Source organism: Cricetulus griseus, chromosome 6 (genome assembly GCF_003668045.3).
Source record: "Cricetulus griseus strain 17A/GY chromosome 6, alternate assembly CriGri-PICRH-1.0, whole genome shotgun sequence".
NCBI classification, from domain to species: Eukaryota; Metazoa; Chordata; class Mammalia; order Rodentia; family Cricetidae; genus Cricetulus; species Cricetulus griseus.
Genome location: NC_048599.1, coordinates 25482574 through 25504012, shown reverse-complemented (window position 1 = coordinate 25504012; position 21439 = coordinate 25482574). Strand labels below are relative to the sequence as shown.

General features: G+C 47.2%; 2 protein-coding genes across 2 annotated transcripts; both read left to right on the top strand.

The window, feature by feature from the left end:
• Positions 1–843: 843 nt before the first annotated feature.
• On the top strand, positions 844–8154 carry Bpifa3 (BPI fold containing family A member 3). The gene is made up of 7 exons (XM_027420951.2): positions 844–970; positions 3371–3521; positions 5253–5360; positions 6061–6210; positions 7141–7225; positions 7596–7659; positions 8120–8154. Exons 1-7 carry the CDS (start codon positions 844–846, stop codon positions 8152–8154), a joined length of 720 nt encoding a protein of 239 aa, XP_027276752.1.
• Positions 8155–14675: 6521 nt separating this feature from the next.
• On the top strand, positions 14676–18918 carry LOC100754051 (BPI fold-containing family A member 1). Its single transcript, XM_035446018.1, has 7 exons — positions 14676–14886; positions 15055–15214; positions 16503–16610; positions 16903–17052; positions 18146–18224; positions 18510–18573; positions 18878–18918. Exons 1-7 carry the CDS (start codon positions 14676–14678, stop codon positions 18916–18918), a joined length of 813 nt encoding a protein of 270 aa, XP_035301909.1.
• Positions 18919–21439: the final 2521 nt, after the last annotated feature.

Sequence of the window (21439 nt, the reverse complement as noted above, 5' to 3'; positions counted from 1 at the left end):
GTAAATTGATCATATGGAAAACAATTAAACCTCAAAAAATTAAACAACCACCATATGATCTAGCAATCCCACTCTGGGTATATAGGGGAAATAAAGGTCACATCAGAGAAAAACCTGTCCTCCTTTGTTCAGTTAGGCAGTGTTCACAATGGCTGCGGTGTTTATCAGTGGGTGAATGGAATATTATTAGACCTTCGCAAGGAAGAAAATGCTACCATTTGTGATGATGTGAACAAATCAGGAGGCTATTCTGCTATGTGAAACAAGCCAGTTGTTGGAAGATGAACACTGTGTGATCTCACTTGAAAGTAGGATCTAAAACAAGTAGAAAGCACAGGAACAGAGTAGAACAGGGCCTGTGACAGGATAGACAGGTGAGGAGATGGACTTCAAGGGATACAGCCTTGCAGTTAGGGGTGAATAAATTCTGGAGGCTGCCTTCCCCCCAAAAGAAAAAAGGAATAAGAAAGTTCTATTCCAGTTGGACACTGCTAGGCTGACCATCCTCACTCACTGAAGCATCAATAACATGCAGCTTGTGCCAGGGTCAGGGAGAGGACTCTTGCTGGATGACCCAACAGTAGCTCTGGTGAGCGTCTCCAAGCAACCAGGCTTGCCTCTGAAGACCTGGCCTCTTGCATCTGCTGGCCATGTGAGCCAGCCCTGGGAGCAGCTGCCAGAGCCATTTGCACCACCTCCCACAGCATGCTGCGGGCAGCTGTGGAGCCACCTGCCTGAAGGAAGCCTTAAGCCCACCCATCTGGGTGGCCACACTCACAGCCAGCTGCCTGGACCCTGCGGGACCCTTACTGACACCTGCAGGTTCAGGTGCCAGCTCCTGAGATGCATCCACTCTGGAGGTTCTTGATCCTCCTACTGGGATTGCTAGTCTTGCCCTCGGCCCTGCTCAAGGAGCCTTGGCCTGGACTGACCACAGCCCACAAGGATGGAAGGTCTACCCTAGAAAGAAGTAAGCTCACCCTTGGATGTGGCCTGCTATCCAAAGAATGTAGGGAGGGCACAGCCTGGGTCACACCACTGACTGCTGAACCACCTTGGGTCAGCCTTTCTTCTAATTATTATTTATTTGTTTGTTTTTATTGTTTGTTCACTTATTTATTTTCTCTTGGACCTTAAGTATAGAAAATTGAGACTAAGTTAAATTTTTTTTCCAATTCATGCTATGTGGTCTTTTGTTTTATGCCATTTTCTCTTTCTCCCTTATCCTTATTCCCACTCCCTTACAGACCTTGTCAGGAATTGCCATGTACTTAGCATGTGTATCTGTCTGTATCTAAGTGGGCATGGTGGTGCATGCCTTTAATTCCAGCACTTGGGAGTCAGAAACAGGCAAGTCTCTGAGTTTGAGGCCAGCCTAGTCTCATATCGTGAGACTCTATCTGCATCCTTTGCAGGAGGTGTTTTAATTTGTATGACCCTGACTTGTCACTTGCTCTACTTTTCACTCCCTGCTCTACTGATGGCATCTCAGTTGCCTTGGCTGCTGCAGAGAAGCCTACACATTTCATTACCTCCGTTTAATTGGCTGCTGCCTCGGGACTGTCACCTAAACTGTCTGTACCTTCCCACTGCTGTAAACAACACTGAGATGAGTATCCTTGGACGTGTCCCCATTAGAACATGTCAGAGGATTCCTCTTGAGTTCTCTGGAGATATATATATATATATATATATATCCAGAACAGATGTAAGCTTGATGTAATTAAAACTGTTGGAGTCCTCTTAAAATGACTGTGCTGGTGCACACTAACTCCAGTTGTAAGAGAACATATCTGTCAGCATGCTCCCCACCACTGGAGGGTATCCACCTGTATCAATCAATCAGTGTTGCCAAAGCAAGATGCCATAGATAGGGTGAGGCTGGGGTGGTGGCAGTTGAGCCAAACAACATACGGCTATTCTTTACATAGTTCTGGCAGCTGGAAGTTCAAGTTTACTGTGATGACAGGTTTGATGTCTGGGAAGGGACCTCACTTGCTGGCTTATGGATGGCATCCTTTCATAGCCTTTCAGAAAAGGATATACCTGATGTCTTCCTCGTCCAAAGATACCAGTCCTATTAGATTAGGGCCAACCCTATGACCTCATTTAAATGTATTTACTATCTTGAAAGCACTATATCAAATACAGCTGTCCCTAGGTTCCCATGGGGATTGTTTCCCCCTTGGATCCTAGAATCTTTGGATCCTCAGACCCTTTACATAAAATGGTGCAGTGTTTGCACAGAACTGATGCAAATCCTTCCTCATACCTAAAACCATCTCTAGATTACTCATAAGACCTGGGACAATGCAAATCACATGTAAATAACTGCTATTGCCCATTTAGTGAATAATGGCAAAAAAGACTTGGTATTTTTAGAACACAGGTAATTTTTTCCAAATATTTCCAACCCATGGTTGATTGATTCTGCAGATAAAACAGAAGTTGGACAGTATTCCTCCCAAATGCCACCTATTGACTTTGTTGAGCAGGAATAGTTTCAAATTCACCAATATCTCATTATATAGTTTGTGTCTGGAATCTGGAGATCTTATCACATCCCAGAATTACTCTAGTTGTCTCTATCAACAGAATTCTAGTTTTTCTTTCCACACTGAGGGTATTAATACACACACACACACACACACACACACACACACACACACACACACACACACACACACACAGTGGGCATTTATTTCTGTGTGCATCTGTGCATGGAAAGTAAAGAGCCAGACTTCTGCCCACACGAGTCTGTTTCCCAGATCATCTACTAACTGGCCAAATTCCCAACAACACAAGGACCTGCTCCACCTGCTCACAGACCTCTCTGTGTAACATAACACTTTAACTATTGCCTCTTTGTGCAAGACTGATCTTTCTGACAGCCTATTTTATTCTTCCACATGAATTTTCAAGTGTGTTGAGCTCCTCTCAAAGGCTTCATCTGGATCTGATCACATCCACCTTGAATCTGTCTGTATATTTAGAAGAAAGGAATGCTTTCATAATGGGAGACTCCGCCCACAGGCTTAGTGTGTTATTAATCAGATTTTACTCTATGCCCCATAAAATCTTCTGTAAGTTTTGAGCATAGTTACTCAAGTAGTCCCGTGAGAATGTATAATTTTTGCTGCAAAGTAAATTATTTTCTTATTATCATCCTAGTAGGTGTTTTGGGTACAACTGGGAGAGATCTTCAGCCACAGTTTCTACTTAGGAAATTCTTAAAAACGGATCCATTTCTTCTCTGTGGGTGACGTGGAGACATGAATAAGTGCTCACCAGAAAGAGCACACCCTGGGCTCAGACCAGACCTATTTCTCCTACAGCAATATGCACATCACCATCCCTTCTCCATTTCCAGTTATTGCACAGGGCCTCCTGAAGCACAACGCTGAAGGCCGGATCCAGAGCATAAGGCTCCTGGACCGCCTGAATGTCTCGGGGATGGCAGCCCCAGGGATGGTGGGCTGGCTGATTGGTGGCATGAACTTCAAGCAGCAACAAGAGATCAGGTGAGACCTCGAATTCCACTCAAGACACTGAGGGCACTCTAGGGACCTTGGGGTCAGAGGACAAAACAGAGAGCAAGGCTTCTGAAGAAGGAAGGCATTCAGTCAGACTCAAGGAAGGTAAGACACAAAGCCCAAGATGAGAACAAGCTGGAGGCCACTGTTGGGAGCTGTTTGGGGAGGTGGCACATGAGGGTAATTAGCCATAACAGCTCAGAAGCAGACATGTCTGCACCTAAAGCCCAGCTTTGCCACCCACCCTGGGGAAATTGTTCATCCTTTCTAAATGCACCTGCAAAATGGGAACACAGAACAGAGCTAGGATGTCAAATGAGACCAGGACTGCAACCAGATACTTGAATCTTTGTTCAAGTGTGTCTGCATAAGCAGTGGACTACACTGCACACAAACCTTGGGCCCTCGCCAGAGAAACAATGACAGTAATCGTCCCACTGCAGATGTTGGGGACTCTACCAGTCCTGTACAGAACTTTTGTGGTGAATCCATGGATATATAACCCTTGGTAGCTGGGGTTTCCATGGCAATACTGAGTACACCCTACCCATACCCACTAAGACTGCCCCGTTGAACCTTCTACTTCCTGGGTCTCCATTCTGTCCTGGCAATGCTATTCTTCTACCTCTTCTTCCCTGAGCACCTTCTCCTGACATTTCTCTCTATCTGAGTGGGCAACAGAAGTCACTATCAGGGTTTTCCTAAGAAGCATGCAGCCAAAATCTTTTTAGTCATTCCTTCAACAAATGTTACAGTTATAATCCAACATCTATTGTGCACAAATCACAAGGAGAATAGAGGTATGAACAAAACCTATGACCTTTACCCTTGGGGAGATTGCATCCCAGTGATATAGATCTAATTTCATATGAAGAGGCATGCCACAAAAACAAATTTAACAAGGTGAGGTGTGGGAGTGAGGAGGCTTATCAGAGCCTGTCTAAGAGGTGACCCTGGAAGAGAAGGTAGCATATGACATGAGAGATACAGCAGAGTGGTTGGGGAAAAAGAGGCTGTAGGTACAAAGGCCCAGAGATAGGAAAGAGATGGGTGCATTTGAAGAAGAAAGAGCACCCCTGCACATCTAGCTGAGTAAAGGGTGGGTGGTAGAGGTGGAGAAATCAATGCCACAGTGAAACTCTGTGTAGACCCTGCAGGTCTTGGGGGTTGTGGTGTACGGTTTGTATCTTATTCCAAGAGTAGGGAGGAACCAGGGGTCAAGGGACTGTATGAAGGCCACCCAGGTTGCCTCATGAAGAATAGTCTACAGAAAGGCCAAGCTTGCAGCAGGGAGCCCAGGAAGGAACTGAAACATCTTCAGGAAGAGGTGGTGTGAGCAACAAAAGTAGTCAAACTTGTGTATATTGAAGTAGGCCAAGATGATTTGCAGGTAGCAAGAAGGTATGTGGTGTGTGGAAGCACCAAGGAGCTTCCCTCTGGAGTCCCAGACAGATGATAGGACTATCTATTACAGAGGGAGCCTTGTTCTGAGAAGTAAGGTCTTGCCCGTCAACATCTGGCTCTGGACTGCACAATACACAGCCTGGGGGTGGGATGCTTCAGGAGCCCTGGGACAGCTGGCCGCCCAGGCTGTCAGAGCATTTGCACAAAACTCTGTTTCCCAGCCCGACCACCTGCCCCTCCTTGCAGTCAAGGCTAGCCTCGTTGCTGAGTTGCCATCCCTCATCTTTGTGGGACCTCTGCTTTTTCCAAGGGTAGCATCAACATCACCAATGTGCAGCTGTACTGTGATGGCATCCAGATGGCTTTCCCTAAAGAGTGGTTCTCCACAAACATCACACTGGAATTTGATGTCGAATTCCAACTGTGAGTCCTACCCAACAAACCAGCATCTCTCGGGCACTATTCCTTCTTGGGGACCTGGGAGCTCAGGGTGGGGTTGGGTAGCAAACTAGGAAATCCAGATCGAGGGACTCCAACCTGAACTCAAATCCTGATCCCCTGCACTGATTCACTGTGACCTGGAATGAGTCACTCTTCCCTGAACCTTGGTTTCTTCTGCAGCAGCAGAGATGACACTCACAGTGAAAGGGTCACTTGCTCATTCAAACCCATGTGATCTCAGCATCTAGGTACCATGAAAGAAAGGGAGGGGAACCATTCCTCCTCTTCCTCTGTTTGTTCCCCTCCTGCTCAGACTTCCTACAAGGGAGCCAGGAGCTGTAGCCACACAGAAAATCTCTTAAAATAGCAGCTTACTCTCAACCCTTGGATTTCCAAAGACTCCTAAACTGGTCTCCCTAAGCAACTGGCAGTGAGGATGGGGTGTGGGAGCGGGTTCAGTGGTAGAGCCCATGCTTAACATGCCCAGGCTTTGCACTCCATTTCTAGCATCAGAAAAAAGAAAAACAATCATATAGGTCTCTATAGTCAACTCACTAACCTAGGGTTTAGCAGATATAGTTGCTGGGAGGACAGTGGGTGGTGTCTGGTTTTTCTGCTCTTCTTGATGGCTTCCCCATCTCCCTCTACTCCATCCCTTCTGCCTCCCCCTCTCTCACCATAGGCCCTTCAATTCAAATATCATCAAAACGCATGCCCGCATGGGCCTTACTGCAGAGTCCTGGCTGGAGAAAGATGAGTTTGGCCGGAGGGAACTGGTGATGGGCAGATGCCACATGGAGCCCGGCAGTGAGGGTGCATCCATGTCCACTGAGTAAGGCCTCCCCCACCCCAGGGCAGCCCTGACTCATGAGCAACTATGGCTTCATATCCCCTACCTGTCCTCATGAGTCCAAAGCAGACCTCATCCCTTCACCAGGATTTGTTCCTTCTGTGTCCTGCTCCAAGAAGCCAGGCCCCCTCCCTCCCTGTGTTCCCTGACCCCACCCCATTCTCCACCCACCACCACAGAAATAAGTTCCTAATGCAGAATTCTTGTACTTCCCCCTTGGTTCCTGCTCCAAGTCTTTGAGGTGGATAACAAATTCAGAAAAGCCTCTTGAGCCCTCTGTCCTCATCCCTGCCCAGTTCTGTGGCCGTTTCTCCTCCACTAACAGTCACTCATCTTCACACCCCTACGCCTGCACATGTTGATATCGTTTCTGGAATGCCTTCTGGCATTTTTAAGCAACTCATGACGATATCCCCAAGTATTTCTCAAGAAGCTCCTAGTGCCAGGCACCCAGCCTCATGCTAGAGACACCTGGGTGAACAAGATAGACACAAGAGTTGGATGGAGCTCTGGGGACTGACTGACCAATTGTCCATCTCAACACACCACTGTGAGAGGTGTGCTGATTTCTCTGTGTAACTCCTGAGTGTTGAACCATGATACCCTGCATGCCTGCCCATGTAAACATCAGGTGTGTGGTGCCAGCTTAGACGGTAGCAGACATTGACAAGGCAGAGTGAGACCATGAACTATCCTGTCATGGTCCTCATGAGAGTCAGCACTTACTCTCTGTGTGACCTTGGCCGTGCCACATCACCTCTCCGGGTCCCTATTGACGATGGTTGACAAGAGTACCTCCCTAGAAGACCAAGCAAGGATCTGGAGTGGGAGACTGTGTTCAGTACATACCTCCCAGCATTAGTGTGGCCTGGACTGATTCATTCTGTCCTGAATTCCCACCTCTTTTCCTAGGGCAGTCCCACCCAAGATGAAACATTTTCTCCACAACCTCCGAGAAAGCCTGGGGAAAGTTATCCCGAACCTAGTAGAAAGTCAGGTAAGGTGTCCTCTAGTGCCATCTGCCCCGCAGGCATCCATGAGTCTAAGGATCAAGGCACACATCTGGCTAATTTAGCAGAGAACTTCTAACCCAATGCTTTGGAGCCTGACAGCAAATCCCAGTTACCATCAGATTTGTTTCCACAAGCAAGGGACAGCCACCCTAAGTGTCTACACATGTCCTCGTGTGTAGTACAGGAGGCAGTTGAAGTCCCCACCTCATAGTTGTGGGGCTTTGGGTGTATTGTGCATAGCTCCTAGTGGTTGGCTGGGTCCTGCTGGAATCCAGTGGTGCTGGGGCTGCTTGCCTCAAAGACCTTAGCTCCTTCCTCTCCCTGACTGACCCCGTCTCTGGGCTGGGGACCTAGGTATGTCCTCTGATCGGTGACATTCTCCGGCAGCTGGATGTGAAGCTATTGAAAGGCCTTGTGGGTGAGTATTGGGGTCCATTCTGGGAGGCCTCCTTGGGATTGGTAGGTACTAAGGGAGGAGCCATAACTCTCATGTGCTGTGATAACATATTATAGGGACTCTATTGTAAAATCCTCGCAAGAGATTGGGAAGAGTAGAAGAAACCCCTGCCAACCAGGTACCATGGAGATTCTAGCTTCCCCCTAGAGCTACAAGTCCAGTAGGGAGGACACCACTATCTGAACTCGAGACTAGCCATGCTCCAGAGACAGGTAGACTGCTTAGGCCCCTGTCCTGGTGGAGTTCACAGTCTTGGGAATGGAGTGCAGGAAGTCTTCCATCAGGGGATGTCATTCTGAAAAAGTGATGGGAATGCTCCTGGCCCCAGCCCTTGGAGGATGGATGGGAAACTCTTCCCTTCCCTGTGGACCTAGGGATTAGATGGGTCACCAAGCAACCAAGGCTCCCCTTCTCCTTTCAGAACAGGTGGCTGCTCGTAATCTCGGTCAACTCTGAATCAGTCAAACCTCTCGGGTGCCAGGCTCGAGGGGCCTGCCTCCTGCTGCCTGCCATTGGTCAGAAGAAGGTACTTCTGGTTGAGACCTTATGTCTCTCTTAATGTGTGTCTTCTGCTGTCCCCTGGAAACATGACCCCCAGGTTCCAAGACATCCTGTCCTCTCCAAAACAATAAACTCTAACTCTGAAGTATACACCAGCCCCACCTGAAGGGTACACCACCACCTAGTAACCCCAACCTACCTTGAGATTTAGTTTATATATCCCTGGTTTGCTCATCAGCCCAGTAATGGTGGAGAATGCCTACTCTAGCCTGTTGTTTGCAGCCATGGACCTTGCTCAAAGCAGGGCAGGGCCAGAGGTGTCTCACTCCTCACTCCTCATCTATGTTTAGTGAGCACCTACTCTGTGCCATGTCTGTTGCCATGTCTGTGACCTCTGGGGAAAAGCATAATAGAGCAGGAATACAAAACAGACCCAGGATCAGACCAGATTCAGCTATATAAAGGCACCCAGTGTTCCCATCCCCAACACAAAAGATGGCAAGGGGGCAAGCTCAGCAAAGGTTTGGGGTAGAATAAGTAGATGACTCCTGGCTGGAGGACTCACTATCTGTGTCTTAGACAAAGGCCCTCACCCTTTGGGCTTTGTCACCTGCAATATGTGAATAAAAATTCTACAGGACACTGCTGGTGTCAGGGAAATCATACCACCACTTTAGGACACTGGCAACGTTCTGTCAAGCTGAGCTTTGCACCAGCTTAGTAATGTGACAGGTTCATCACAAGCTGTCAAAAGACAAGGGTGTCGTGGTAGCAGTGCTCACTACAGCCCTAAAGTGGCAATGCTCCCAAACACCTCCAGAGAACCGGCATGCAGTTAGGAAGGTAGGAGAGTCACACACTGTGATGAAATAGTGATGAAAATGACCTTCACAAAGCCATTTGGGTGAATCTTCCCAAGTTGCATCAGAAAAGCCTGACCTAAAGCCCAACTGTGTTGCAACTCCAATGACACAAGTCAAAAAAAATAGCAAAGATAATGCATACTGCTAGAGGTCAGGGTAATTATAGTAGGGCAAGGCTCAGCAGCAGGGAGGGACTTCTAGAGAAGCAGTCACGGTCTATTTCTTGACCTGATGCTGGCTATGGAGAAAAGTCTATGGAAAACTAATTCAACTATTCATATATGTACCTTTTTCTAAGACATAATATATTTTAACAATTTTTAAATAGAATATCTAGCATGCAGCACATGTGGGGGGGACGGTATATGAGAAACCATTTGCAAGATGTTTTCCATATGGAAAATGTTTATTCAAGGTCATTGAGTTCGTTAACTATTTGCCTACTGGCTACTCAGTGATTGAATGTTGAGTCCCATCCTAACCCATCAAAGGTTAAGGATCAATATTGTACACATATTAGTAATAGTAGCATGGGGTAGAAAGATGGCTCTGTGGTTAAGAGTGCTTACTGCTCTTCCAGAGGTCCTAGTTTCAGATCTTAGCACCCATGTTGAGTGGCCCATAACTGCCTCCAGGATAATCCAGTACCCTCTTCCAGCTTCCATGGGCATACATGTGGCATACATACTCAAACACATAATTGAAAACCAATCTTTAAAAATAAATAAATAGTAGCACATATCATAAACACATGACAAGTCTTCAGCACCTCATTAAATACCTCACAGCAACTTCATGAGGTACAAAACTGTCACCCAGTTTACACGTGAGATTTCTGAAAGAGAATGTTACTTGCCTAAAGTCACACAGAGATGAACTGGCCATGTCAGCCAGGTCAACCCCATCAGTCACACGCAGGCAGCAGGATTCCAAAGCTCACACTCTTAACTGTGAGACCCCATCCCCCAGGCATTCCCTCCCTCCCTTCTAGCATCCCCTCCAACCGTCCCTCCCACCCAAGGGGAATATGATGAAATCCAGGCTCAGGTGAACTGAAAAGCTCAAACAAGGAAGTGTGGACAGCTCAGAGATGAGAAGAGGGCCAGAGAACTTCTTGTCTCCATCTTTCAATTCAATCTCCCTAATCCGAAATGCTTCACCGGGGATTTGCAACCCTAAACGCCATGTTCCGGAGCATTCCACTTACAATAGCCTTTGGCTTACAGGGTTCTTCCTGCTCTTGAGTCAAAGAGCAAACACAGGAGGGCTAGGCCAAAAGGCTGCCTGCTTCCCTGGGAGTGGCTTTTGTCTGCATTCCTCCTGGTACCTCCTGGGTTGTCTCAAGGTCTCCATCAAGAAGCCTCCTTGGTATTCTCCAACCCTGTCTTTGTTTTAAGGTTCACAGAGTCGGGGACTTTCCACACTTGCTTCCAGAAGAGCTTGTTTGACTACCGACTCCTCTGGTGCTCTTGGGGTCCACAGTGATGGGTGGATAGAGCAGACATTTATCCCCAGATAGTCAGAACTTTTGTTCCAGTCCTACCTCTGGGTGCCTTACACCTTCCTTGCCCTCTGGTGTCCAGGCAGCCTTTGAATCAGCTATGTAGCTGGAGCTACACCACTTTCCCCAAACTTTAACCTCTCACAGTCTTGGGGGGTGTTTGTGGTTAACTCCATGTTATAGGTGAGGTAACAAAAGTGAAAGAGAAGCCTTGGAAATGTTCTAGAAATTTCCTTCATGGTTCCTATAGATAACAGTGGTGTATCTCATACTAGAAAGTCCACAAAGGAAGTGGGCTTTAGCTTGAGTTATTACCACAGCTTTTTTTAATTCAAAAATGAATGAAACATAAAAGAAAAAAGAGAAGGAAAGGATGAGGAGAGAAACACTTTTCCCAGCATCATTCCTCTGGTGATGAGCCTGTCAGATTTGGAACTCTGAACCTGCTGATATCATGGCCCACAGGAGGCCTCCAGAGAACATGGCCAGTTCTTTCAGAACTGAAGACTGCAAACTTGTCCTTGAAAGGCACTGAAATGATACAGCCCTAACTGATGATAGCATGTTGTCACCTCTCTGTAGCTGAGGTGACTTCAGGCAGGTCACAGTTTTCCCCAAAGGATCATGACAAGTGGTATACTTGAGGGTATATCACTCCAGGATCTCCTAAGAGGGTTTTGCTGCTGTCCCTGATGCTGGTGAGGTAGTCTCAAGGGGAGTTTACCTGTGGCTAACACCACCTGAGAAGACCCATTAGGTCCATTTTCTCATCAAATTCCTTCTTCCCTCCCTCCCTTTGGTCCTTTCTCCTTCCCCCACCTCTTCTGCCCTCTGGAGTTTCCAAGCCCATTTGAAATCCTTCTCAAGTTTACCTCCCTTATATTCCACTCCCAAGTTTTAGGGAATAAACCTGGAACAGACTGTAATCTTTTAACAGAGAAATTCAAAGAAACACATTGGGCCTCAACAGTGTCACCTGGGAGGGGAGGCTGGGTCTGGAACATTAGCTGTGAGTCCTGCTGCTGTGCCCGCTCAGAAGCTTCCCTGCTGGAGCACCAAGCATGCAGCCCATGGAACTCCTCAGGGAGCAATTCCAGCAGAAGTATAGATAGGGTGCATTAAGTTTCCTAAGTCTAGGATTTGAACCCAGCTAGTGAGAGCAGATGAATGGGTACCAAGGACAGTATGGATGGGGAATGTTTTGGACTGAAATGCCCCAGCCCCTACTATGATGGTCACACAAAAAACCATATTAGTTTAGAATTCATACAAGTTCACACTGAAAGAAGAGCACCTTTACTGAATGTTACTTTTGTGTGTGCACCTGATCTGGGGCTTTTCAAACTCAAGGCAGAGTGCTGAAAGCAAATGTGTAAGGGTGTAAAAAGAGTCCCCACCCTCAAGACTGGATGATTCCCTATGTTGGAGAAAGACAGAACTCAGCATGGACAGACTCGGGAAACCTCACAGACATCCTGAATGGAGAATAGATGGTGCCTGTGCCCACACCTCTGCCCAGAGCCAAGACAATGACAAGGAGAGATGGTGAACCAGAGGGCTTAGGTGGGTATAGGCAGCTGGGCTAACAGCCCTCCAATAGTCTTGCCTAAGGATATGGGCACAGACAATGCTGTGTGTCCAAGGAGAAGACAGTAAATGCTAAATCTGAGGAAGCCAGGTGGCCCATGGTGTGCCTGTTTTTCCAGTCAAGATCAAGGACAAGGTAGCCTCCTCTGAGAACAGTGGTAAAGGTAAGGTCCCTGGAGCAGACATGAGACCTCCAAGGGAAATGAAGACGTTTCTGTAACTGCACAAAATGCAATCAGAAATAGGAGGTGGTGCATAAATTGGGAGAATGTGTCTGAAGAATGTATGGACGCCTATGACACCAAACGAGATGCATGCCAGCTCCCCAAGTGTGTTCTCCTCATAGCCCTGAGGTGTGTGACATCATCTCCATCTTACACAGGAGGGAAAAGCTTCCATAACTGGCTTACCCAGGTCAGCATGGACCAGCCTGCCCTGTTTTCTACTATAACCATACCCAACTTTAAAGATTTCCATTCCCTAAATGCACAGCCCCAGATCTTTTCCAGGCCTTACCAGCCACCATTTACCCAAAAGTTAGTAGCAAGACCTACTCTCAGACCAGGTTAAGGGTTCACCTGTCATCCCAGAACTCAGGAGTCTCAGGCAGGAGGATAAGTTCAAGGCTAGCCTGGCCTTCATAGTGACTTCAAAGCAATCAATCCCATGTGATATCAAATGGCCTGGTTGTTCTTCCCTCTGTGAAGTAGTCCTCATAGCCCTAAGTAGTGAAGATCAATGCTTCATCACTTTATCTGAGAACAGGGTAGGGGTGAGAGGAAAGGTCCGGGAGCTACAAGATCCCTAAAGCCTGGCAACCCAGAAAGATGTTTCCAGAACACAGATATGAGAGGTGCAGTGTGGGGAACCAAAATGGAGAGCAAGTGTGGGGAAGGCTGAAGCCCCAGTTTCTCACTGTAGGAACCCAAACGCCACCTCACCAGGATGAGTGGCCCTGGCACAGGCTAGAGCCTGGCAAGTATTCACCTCTGGCTTTGGTTCCTAGTTATTGTTAACCAATGAGTTGGCTTCGAACTCTGCTACTTCCTCTCTGGACCATTTGTGCTAACTGGGCCCCAGTTTCCTCCTCTGTAAGGAAACAGCAGTGACCTTTCTGCCCCAAGATCTTAAGAGGACGTACAGGCACATGACTGCATGTACCAGGGGCTTGAAAACAAAAGACCCACTTGTACACCCACACAAGTGAATTTGAGGGGTGGTGGAGGATAGGGAGGGCAAATGCAATTTGACTCCTATCACTGTGGGAACAAGAGTTTGCCAACTATAGAAAGAATGGGACCAGGGGACAAGAGTGCACAAGAGACGAGAGCAAGGTCAAAACTCTGCGTGGTCTGACCGACTGCTCCTTTCAACACTGAAAATCTGATCTGCCAGCCATGTGAGCATGGGTCTTCAACCTCTGCGTCATGCATGAAACCATGAAGTCTTGAGTAAGCCTCCATCTCAGATGTTCTTGTTTAATTTGTGGACTGAACAGCTTATCTGACTCACCTGTTAGAGTAATTGACCATTATTTACTTTGGAGAGCCCTGAAAGACACTTCCACATTGCAGAAATTGGAATTATCTTGAAGCCCATCATCCAATATCAGATTTCCCAGTTCCCATTCTATAAAAGAGGCTGATTCCTCTGTGACAGAAGTGGTAGGAGAGGAGCCCAGAACGGCCGCCAAGACCTTGAGACTCAGGTGAGCCCCTTCCTCTACTCCACAGATGCTCTGGGTAGCAGGAGGCCATGTGCCTTACTCTAGGCTCATGCTGGCAGATTGTACTGTCACTAACTGGGGACCTTACAAGAGAAACAGGGATGGCCATGGTCGGGCAAGGACCAGCCACTCACTCACCTTTCCTAGGGAGGGCACCATTGATGATCAGTGAGCTCTCCACATGCCCAAAGTGAATGCTCTAGGGAAGAAATTTCAACTTGAAATTTCACAGTTGAGACACTGTCTCTGGTCATGTGACCATGGACATTCTTTATCTACAAACCCTCATGGCCTGAACACAGACCAAAGAACCATCCCTTAGCAGAGATGATGAACAAGAAGTGCAGATCTTCAGCCTCTGCCATCTGAAGAGCAAGGGTGAGGGCAATGGGTCAGGCCACCACAGTCACATCTCTGGCCCCAGAGTAAATATGACAGTCACTTAACTATACAGAAGCTTCTGGGTCAGGCATGCTTAACTTCAGCTCCTCTCACTACTGCAACTTGTCACCTTGGGGGAGACTGCCTTGAGTGACTAGGCATCTGCTCCTATTGTGCAGTAGGGGTTGTCCGTGCCTGCATCTGAAGATGAGGTGGCAATGAAGTTGGTGACTGGATGTATCAGCCTGTGACATGGGACAAGCTACTCTATGTCTGTGTTGGCTGTTGTTGCTAGTTATCACCCGCTGGGGTTCAGGGGAGGAAAGATATCCACCACCCCTAACAGGGCAGGCAGTGAGAGAATCCCCTGCTGCCCACACCATAGCAGACTTGTCATTCTTTCTGCAGATACCAAGAGATGTTTCTAGTTGGGAGCCTCGTTGTCCTTTGTGGGCTGCTGGCCCAGAGCTCAGCCCAGTTGGCAGGCCTGCCCTTGCCCCTGGGCCAGGGTCTGTCCTTGCCACTGGACCAGAGCCTGCCCTTGCCACTGGACCAGGGCCTGCCTTTGCCTGTGACCCCAGGTCTGCTTTCAAATCCCACAGACCATCTTGCCGGAAGCTTCACAGATGGTGAGTCTATGACAGTCTCTTTCAGGGTATGTGTGCATGCGTGTCTGTTTACACATGTGTGCTCTAATATACCTAACCTCCCAATACAGGGAAGGGAAGAATGAGTGAGAAAGAGGGTGAGGACCTGAGGCAGCAGATGTGACCCTGAGGACCCTTTCTCCTTTGCAGCTCTAAGTGGTGGCCTGCTGTCCGGCGGACTGCTGGGCATTTTGGAAAATATTCCACTCCTGGATATATTAAAGTCTGGAGGAGGCAATACTAATGGCCTGGTTGGGGGCCTACTTGGAAAACTGACATCATCTATCCCTCTCCTGAACAACATTCTTGAGTGAGTTGCCCAAAAGAGGGATTTGGTTCCCACTAACAACTGAACACCTGCCAGTCCCAGGCAGCAGCCCTACAGAGGGAGAGGGGTGGGTTGAGAATGGAGTCAAGATTCAGTCCCCAGGCCTCTCTCCACTCTACCAGAAACAGTGGCCCTTTGACCTGGAGCTGTCCCCAGTCCTAAGGCACATCCTGAGCCCCAGCAGGACCTATGATCTCCATGACAACCCTTCTATGTCAGCTCCAATATCCCCAGTTCCCAAATGGAAAAACTGAGGCACAGAGATGTGCCTGTGCTCACATATCTTGGGTAATGCAGAGTCAGGAATCTAACTCAGAGAAGCCCCAGGCGGGGGCCTTTTCCACCCCTGCTCATCCCATCTGGGGAATGTGAGCTGTCACTAGGATAGCCTCCTCAGCCGGATCACCTGAGTGATGTGGCTGAGACCCGATGTGGTGCTTCCCATGAGCCACTCAATAGCCTCCTAGGCATGAAGCCACAGTGGAGATCTTGTCGCCAGTGACCAGATACCCAAGCCTAAGTCCTTAGTAAGACTGGACCAAAGTCATTGCCAGGATTCCCTGGCCTTTGCTTCCTGACCTGGAGACAGTCAGACTTGAGCTTGACTAGAATTGTCTGTGCTGGATAACCCAAGATCGGGTCTCCTGGGCTTGGTTTCTCCATCTGTGAGGTGGGGTTTTACACAGAGAGAGAAAGGCTGTGGAGGAGACCAGAGAAGGGTTAGTACCTGGCACCGTGGATGGCTCAGGGAAGACTCCCTCCCACCATTTTGCATTCTTTCCAACTCTTTAATCCCTGTGATAAGCACTGAGGGCTGATATGCTACTGCAGGTTATGACGGAGCTAGTGATTCTGCTGTGAGTCCTGCGCAGGGCTTTTCTAGTTGCCCATGTACTTTATCTGACAGTCCATCCATCCACCCCTCCATCATCTTTCCTTCCTTTCATCTTACTTGCTCTTCTATCCACTCTTCTATGTATCCCCCAACCCTCAGAACCATCCACTTGCTTTATAAGTTTCTGTGCTATCATATGCAGTCTCTTTCATCAATACCTCCCAGACCTGAGATTGACAGAAGGCCTTGTGTGTTCGGGTTCAATTCGGATACTATTTAAGGAAGATGGATATGGCTGTAAAACTGTCTTCCTGTCTTCCCTGTCTGAAGTGGCCAGCTCTCCCTCTGAGATGGGTGAAACTGTGTGAAAGAGGTTTCCAGGTTTAACCTTTGAGACCACTGATTTTCATCCCTCTAATGTTACCCCCTGAACAGCATAAAAATCACTGATCCCCAGCTGTTGGAACTTGGCCTTGTGCAGAGCCCTGATGGTCATCGTCTCTATGTCACCATCCCTCTGGGTTTGACACTCAAAGTGAATACGTGAGTAGGTCTCAAGTGGGTGGGTAAGGGGGTGCCTCACAAAGGGAGAGCTTGATGGCTATGGGGAGCTTCAAATGCCGGGGTCTCCAACATTAGCACATTGCTGTTATTACCGTGAGAAAATTTAGCAATGTAATTTGACCTCTCTGAGCCTTGCTTTCTCCTACTTGGGAGATGAGAACAACTGTGAAACATATAGGGTGAAGTGAGGCTGGCCCTCCTGTCAACCCTCCACCTTGAAATACAGGGAAAAGACGGAATCCAGTAGGGCTGTTTCCTCCTTTTCTGGCAGGCCCCTGGTTGGAAGTCTTTTGAAATTGGCTGTGAAGATGAACATCACTGCAGAAGTCTTAGCCGTGAAAGACAATCAGGGGAGGATCCACTTGGTCCTCGGTGACTGCACCCACTCCCCTGGCAGCCTGCAAATCACCTTGCTCAATGGGTGAGGCCAAAGAGCTAGCTTCTCCCACCCAGAGACAGCAGTGTGGAATTACAGAACAATGGGTGGACAGATGAGTAAGAGGATAAGAAGGAAGATGGGTATGTGGGGAGGAGGAGAAGAGGATGGGTAGGTAGACTGATGTATGTATGTTTGGTGAGGGAAGAGAAAGATATACAAACATGGACACATGGTTAAGTAATAGAATACATAAAAGCTCACTTATCCCTTGTTAGACAGAATGGCCAATTTCTTAATGCTATGAAAAAGTACACACTGTGATTTTTTTAGCAATGCTGTGCACACTGTGATTTTTTTAATGACATTAATATTTTTGTCTGTTTTACCGACTTCATGGACCTTCACAGATAATCTAAAATTATCTTGTCTAGTACCAAGAGACAAATTTTATTACTGTAAGATGCTCAAAAGTGAGCTAGACACTCTTAGAGAAAATTATTTTGTTTATTGTGTTGTTATACTTTTAATAGTATGGCTAATTTTATAATGGATTAGGCAATAAATAGTTTTAATTTAAGCCCTACCTATCACAGGGGATGTGAGCTTCACTAATATGTCTCAAATTTTGTCTCATGCTGTTTATTTGTAATACAAAATTACATGTGGTTATTGATAGAATTCTCCTAAGAGGTAAATAGATGTAGCACCAATTGGGATGCTTGTTCCAGTTGCCTGCCACATGGGAAGACCCAGTCATTCATAGTGTATAGGACCTGGCCACACCATGACTCACAATTGATTAATAAATATATATTGGGCTTTGCATGTATCATTTCATTGAGACCCCATGACAGCTACAGACTAAATACTTTTCATGCATTCATGGATTCCACAGTCTTGGTGTATACCTACTATGTCCATGAAGTATGTTTTATTCTACACTCAACTGTGTGTGCATAGCTGGGCTGGGTGTAACTCTCTTCATCTGGGATCCTTGCTGTTAAATATGGCATGGACATGAGTGTGCAAAGCCTGGTCTCGGTTACTAGGTGCCAAGACTGAGTGTGCATAGTGGCTGCTCAACTTCTCCAGAACAACCCCAAGCCTCTGGGTCACACCCATGATTTTCTTCCAGAGCCACTCCACTTCAAAGCGTCTTTGACAGCCTCACAGACATCTTGACTAAAGTCCTTCCTGACCTGGTGCAAGGCAAGGTAAGAGATCAAAGTGACAGTCCCCTGTCCAGGGATCTTAGAGTCTCTTAGTTCTGTAGTGAACTAAGCTGAGCCACTCTGTGTGAGAATGAATCCATCCATCAGTCCATCTGTCCTGTGGTCCAGCCATCTGTGTAACTTCTTTCCAACTCTCCAAACACATTGGTTGGCTTCTTCTGGGATGTAGAAAGTATTCCTGAGTATAATCCACTTGGGGCATGCTGCTTCTCCAAGGGTCTCCTTGTAGGGAGTGCTGTATCTAACACCCCCTCTACCCTGGGTCAGGTGTGTCCTCTGGTCAATGGGATTCTCAGCCATTTGGATGTCACCCTGGTGCATGATATTGCTGGTAAGTTCTGTTTACAAGTCTTCTCCCACTCCAAGGAAACATGTTTCCCCCAGTGAATTTTGTCCTTTGACATCGTCCCTCCCTCTTTGGGGGTATTTTTGTCACCATGAATGATCAGATGAGTTTGAAGTAAAACCTGCCTCCCCTCTCAGCCTGACCTGAGAACAGCTGGACTGTCTGGAGGAGGAGGCTCAACCTTCCCCACATGCTTGAGTGTGTTAAGCCTGGCTGGTGACCATAGGTCTTGCTGGACTCTTTCAGATTGTGACTCTGATCTGGCTTTTGTGTTGTTTTTGTTGTCCAGAATTACTGATCCATGGATTACAATTTGTCATCAAGGTCTAAGCCCCCAGGAAGGGAGGATTGGCCTTAGTTGAGCTGGTGAGTACTATCCCACATTCCTCGGTATTTGAGGATTGGCCATTATCCTTCTAGAAGGAAGCAGGGATCTAGGAACAGCGTCATCAGTATTAGTCAGCTTTCCATCACTCTAATGAAAGACATAAGACAGTCAACTTATAAAGAAAAAGGGGTTTCTTTTGGCTCACAGTTTTGCACATCCAGTTCATGACCAATTGTTCCATTGCTTTGGGACTGTGATAAGGCAGCATGTTATAGTGGAGGAAGACATTCATTCGTTCAGTAGCCCAGAGGCAGCAAGAGGTAGAATTCCAGTTCCCTCAGAGGTCATGCCCCTGTCGCCTAAAGACCTCCCACTCCCCAGAGACCCCACTCCTACTGCTCCACTGGATCACAGCATCGCTACCATAGGGACCACACTTTTAACATCTGGCCCCTTATGGCAACATCTAAGATTCAAGTTATAGCAATATCCAAAGAGTGACAAGCATCCACATGGCATACATAGGAATACACACAATAGTCCATAGAAAAGCTGACAGAGGCAGAGAGATACAGGCACCACATCAACACAATTGGAAAAAAAAAGAAACGTGCATTATCATGGACACACCACACACACACACACACACACACACACACACACACACACACACACACACCCCAGACACATATGTGATACAAATACATGCAGTATCATACCACTATACTTACACATATGTGCAAACATGTATAGACTCATGACAGTCAAGTCCACACAGGTACAAAGACAACACATGCACAAAGACCCAGGCTCCTTATGGCTGAGATCTTATCCTTGGGTCTCAGCATGCCTCTGTCCCTCAGAGGGCCAGTTTGATGTTAAAAATACCAATGAGAGTCACTGACTTTACATCTCCCTCCTGATCAAGCTCTTCTCCCAACAGAGGATTGCAGCTGCTCAGCCTCCTGCCCATCTTCCCACGGCTCACAGGAGGAGGCCCGTGTCCTGGAAAATTATATGCTAGCCTTCTACCCAAGAAACCTGATCTCCTTTTTCATCAGGAATGATTAATCCCATGATCATTACTAAATAAAATAGCTCTGCATCTGCACTAGTGCCCTGTGTTCGTCACCATTACTTGAGGCTTTAGAAGCTAGAAAGCTCACCAGCTAGGCAGTCAGGGTTATGCCCTAGAGCCTCTCATCCTGGGTCTGCGTGGTCTTAAAGAGCTGAGGGCTGGGGTTCAAGGTGTGGATGAGCACTCAGCATCAATGCTCACACACAAGTTACCACAGAATTGAAGCAGCCTCAGTAAATATGCTCCAGAGCTGGGCATGAAAGGAGGGTGGAGAAGGACATATATGGCTCTGGCCCACATCTCAGGATGGGTGCTAGAGGTAACCAGGAAGGTGGAAAGGTGAACTGATCACAGCAGGAAGAGAAGGGGGACCACTCTATGTGGAGATGCTTGGGAGACCCTGAGTAATACACCTGGAAAGCTCAAGGACATTGTCATACTGGCCTCATTTTTCTTCCAGCAACAGGACAGAAATGACAAAAAGGGCAAAAGTAAGGGCACCATGGTCCAAGTATTTACTGATTATAGAGAGCAATGAAGAGGTTAATAGAAGTTGTCACTTCTTTTAGGGGAAAAATTGGAATTTTTTAGAGGAAGTGGTAAGAGGAAGGGGAAAATTGAGATTGTATAGATTGTATGGAATACGAAAAATTGGATGCAAGAAAAGAGTCTCTGAGAGATCAAACAATCAAAAACCCACAGTCTCAGTAATAACAATAATAATAATAATAATAATAATAATAATAATAATAAATAAATAAAGCAGCCAGAGAACATCAAAGCCAGGGAAGGGTTGAGCAACTCCAACTCCATCTCCAAACAGAAATGACACATACAAGAAGGGCCTAGCCAGAATCTCTAGGGTCCAGTAGTTCCATGATCAAACAACCAGCTCACCAGGATTCAAAATTCAAACATGTGCCCTGACATGCAGTTCTGCAGAGCTATGGCAACATGTGGCCAATTCACTAGGTCCCTGCACAGCCCACCTTTAAGTTTGCCTTCATATGACCTGACTCATAGTTCAGACTAGGAATGTACAACTTCTTACTCATGCATTTGTTGAGCAACAATCAAGGGTCTTGCTTAGCACCAGCTGCCTGAGGTGATGGTAACATTTACGACAATGATGCACAAATTGAATGACCTTCAAAGGAAAATCTGGGAAACAGGGTGTAGGCTTTGAAAATGGGCAGCACATTCTTGGGATTCCGGGAGACCATGCATGCATATGATGGGGTTTTTGAGGTTCAGAACAGCCTGAGGAGGACCTAGGCCCTCACCTCTGGCTCACCTGAAAGTTCTGTGAGAGCAGGTGGTATAGACTAAGGAAAGGGGGTGTTAAATGGGAAGCCATTGCTCTGGGTTGAGTTCCTGCACTAGGCTCCAGCAGGACAATCTGAACCAGAACTGACTAACTCATTTGTAGCAAATTAACCAGGCTA

What these genes read in the sequence shown, in the direction of transcription:
- LOC100754051 (XM_035446018.1), top strand. Translation starts at nt 14,676, where the DNA reads ATGTTTCTAGTTGGGAGCCTCGTTGTCCTTTGTGGGCTGCTGGCCCAG. An exon ending in TTGACACTCAAAGTGAATAC is followed by an intron (nt 16,611 to 16,902) that starts GTGAGTAGGTCT and finishes CTTTTCTGGCAG; the next exon opens with GCCCCTGGTTGGAAGTCTTT. An exon ending in CAAATCACCTTGCTCAATGG is followed by an intron (nt 17,053 to 18,145) that starts GTGAGGCCAAAG and finishes ATTTTCTTCCAG; the next exon opens with AGCCACTCCACTTCAAAGCG.
- Bpifa3 (XM_027420951.2), top strand. Translation starts at nt 844, where the DNA reads ATGCATCCACTCTGGAGGTTCTTGATCCTCCTACTGGGATTGCTAGTC. An exon ending in TTTGATGTCGAATTCCAACT is followed by an intron (nt 5,361 to 6,060) that starts GTGAGTCCTACC and finishes CTCTCACCATAG; the next exon opens with GCCCTTCAATTCAAATATCA. An exon ending in GCTATTGAAAGGCCTTGTGG is followed by an intron (nt 7,660 to 8,119) that starts GTGAGTATTGGG and finishes TTCTCCTTTCAG; the next exon opens with AACAGGTGGCTGCTCGTAAT.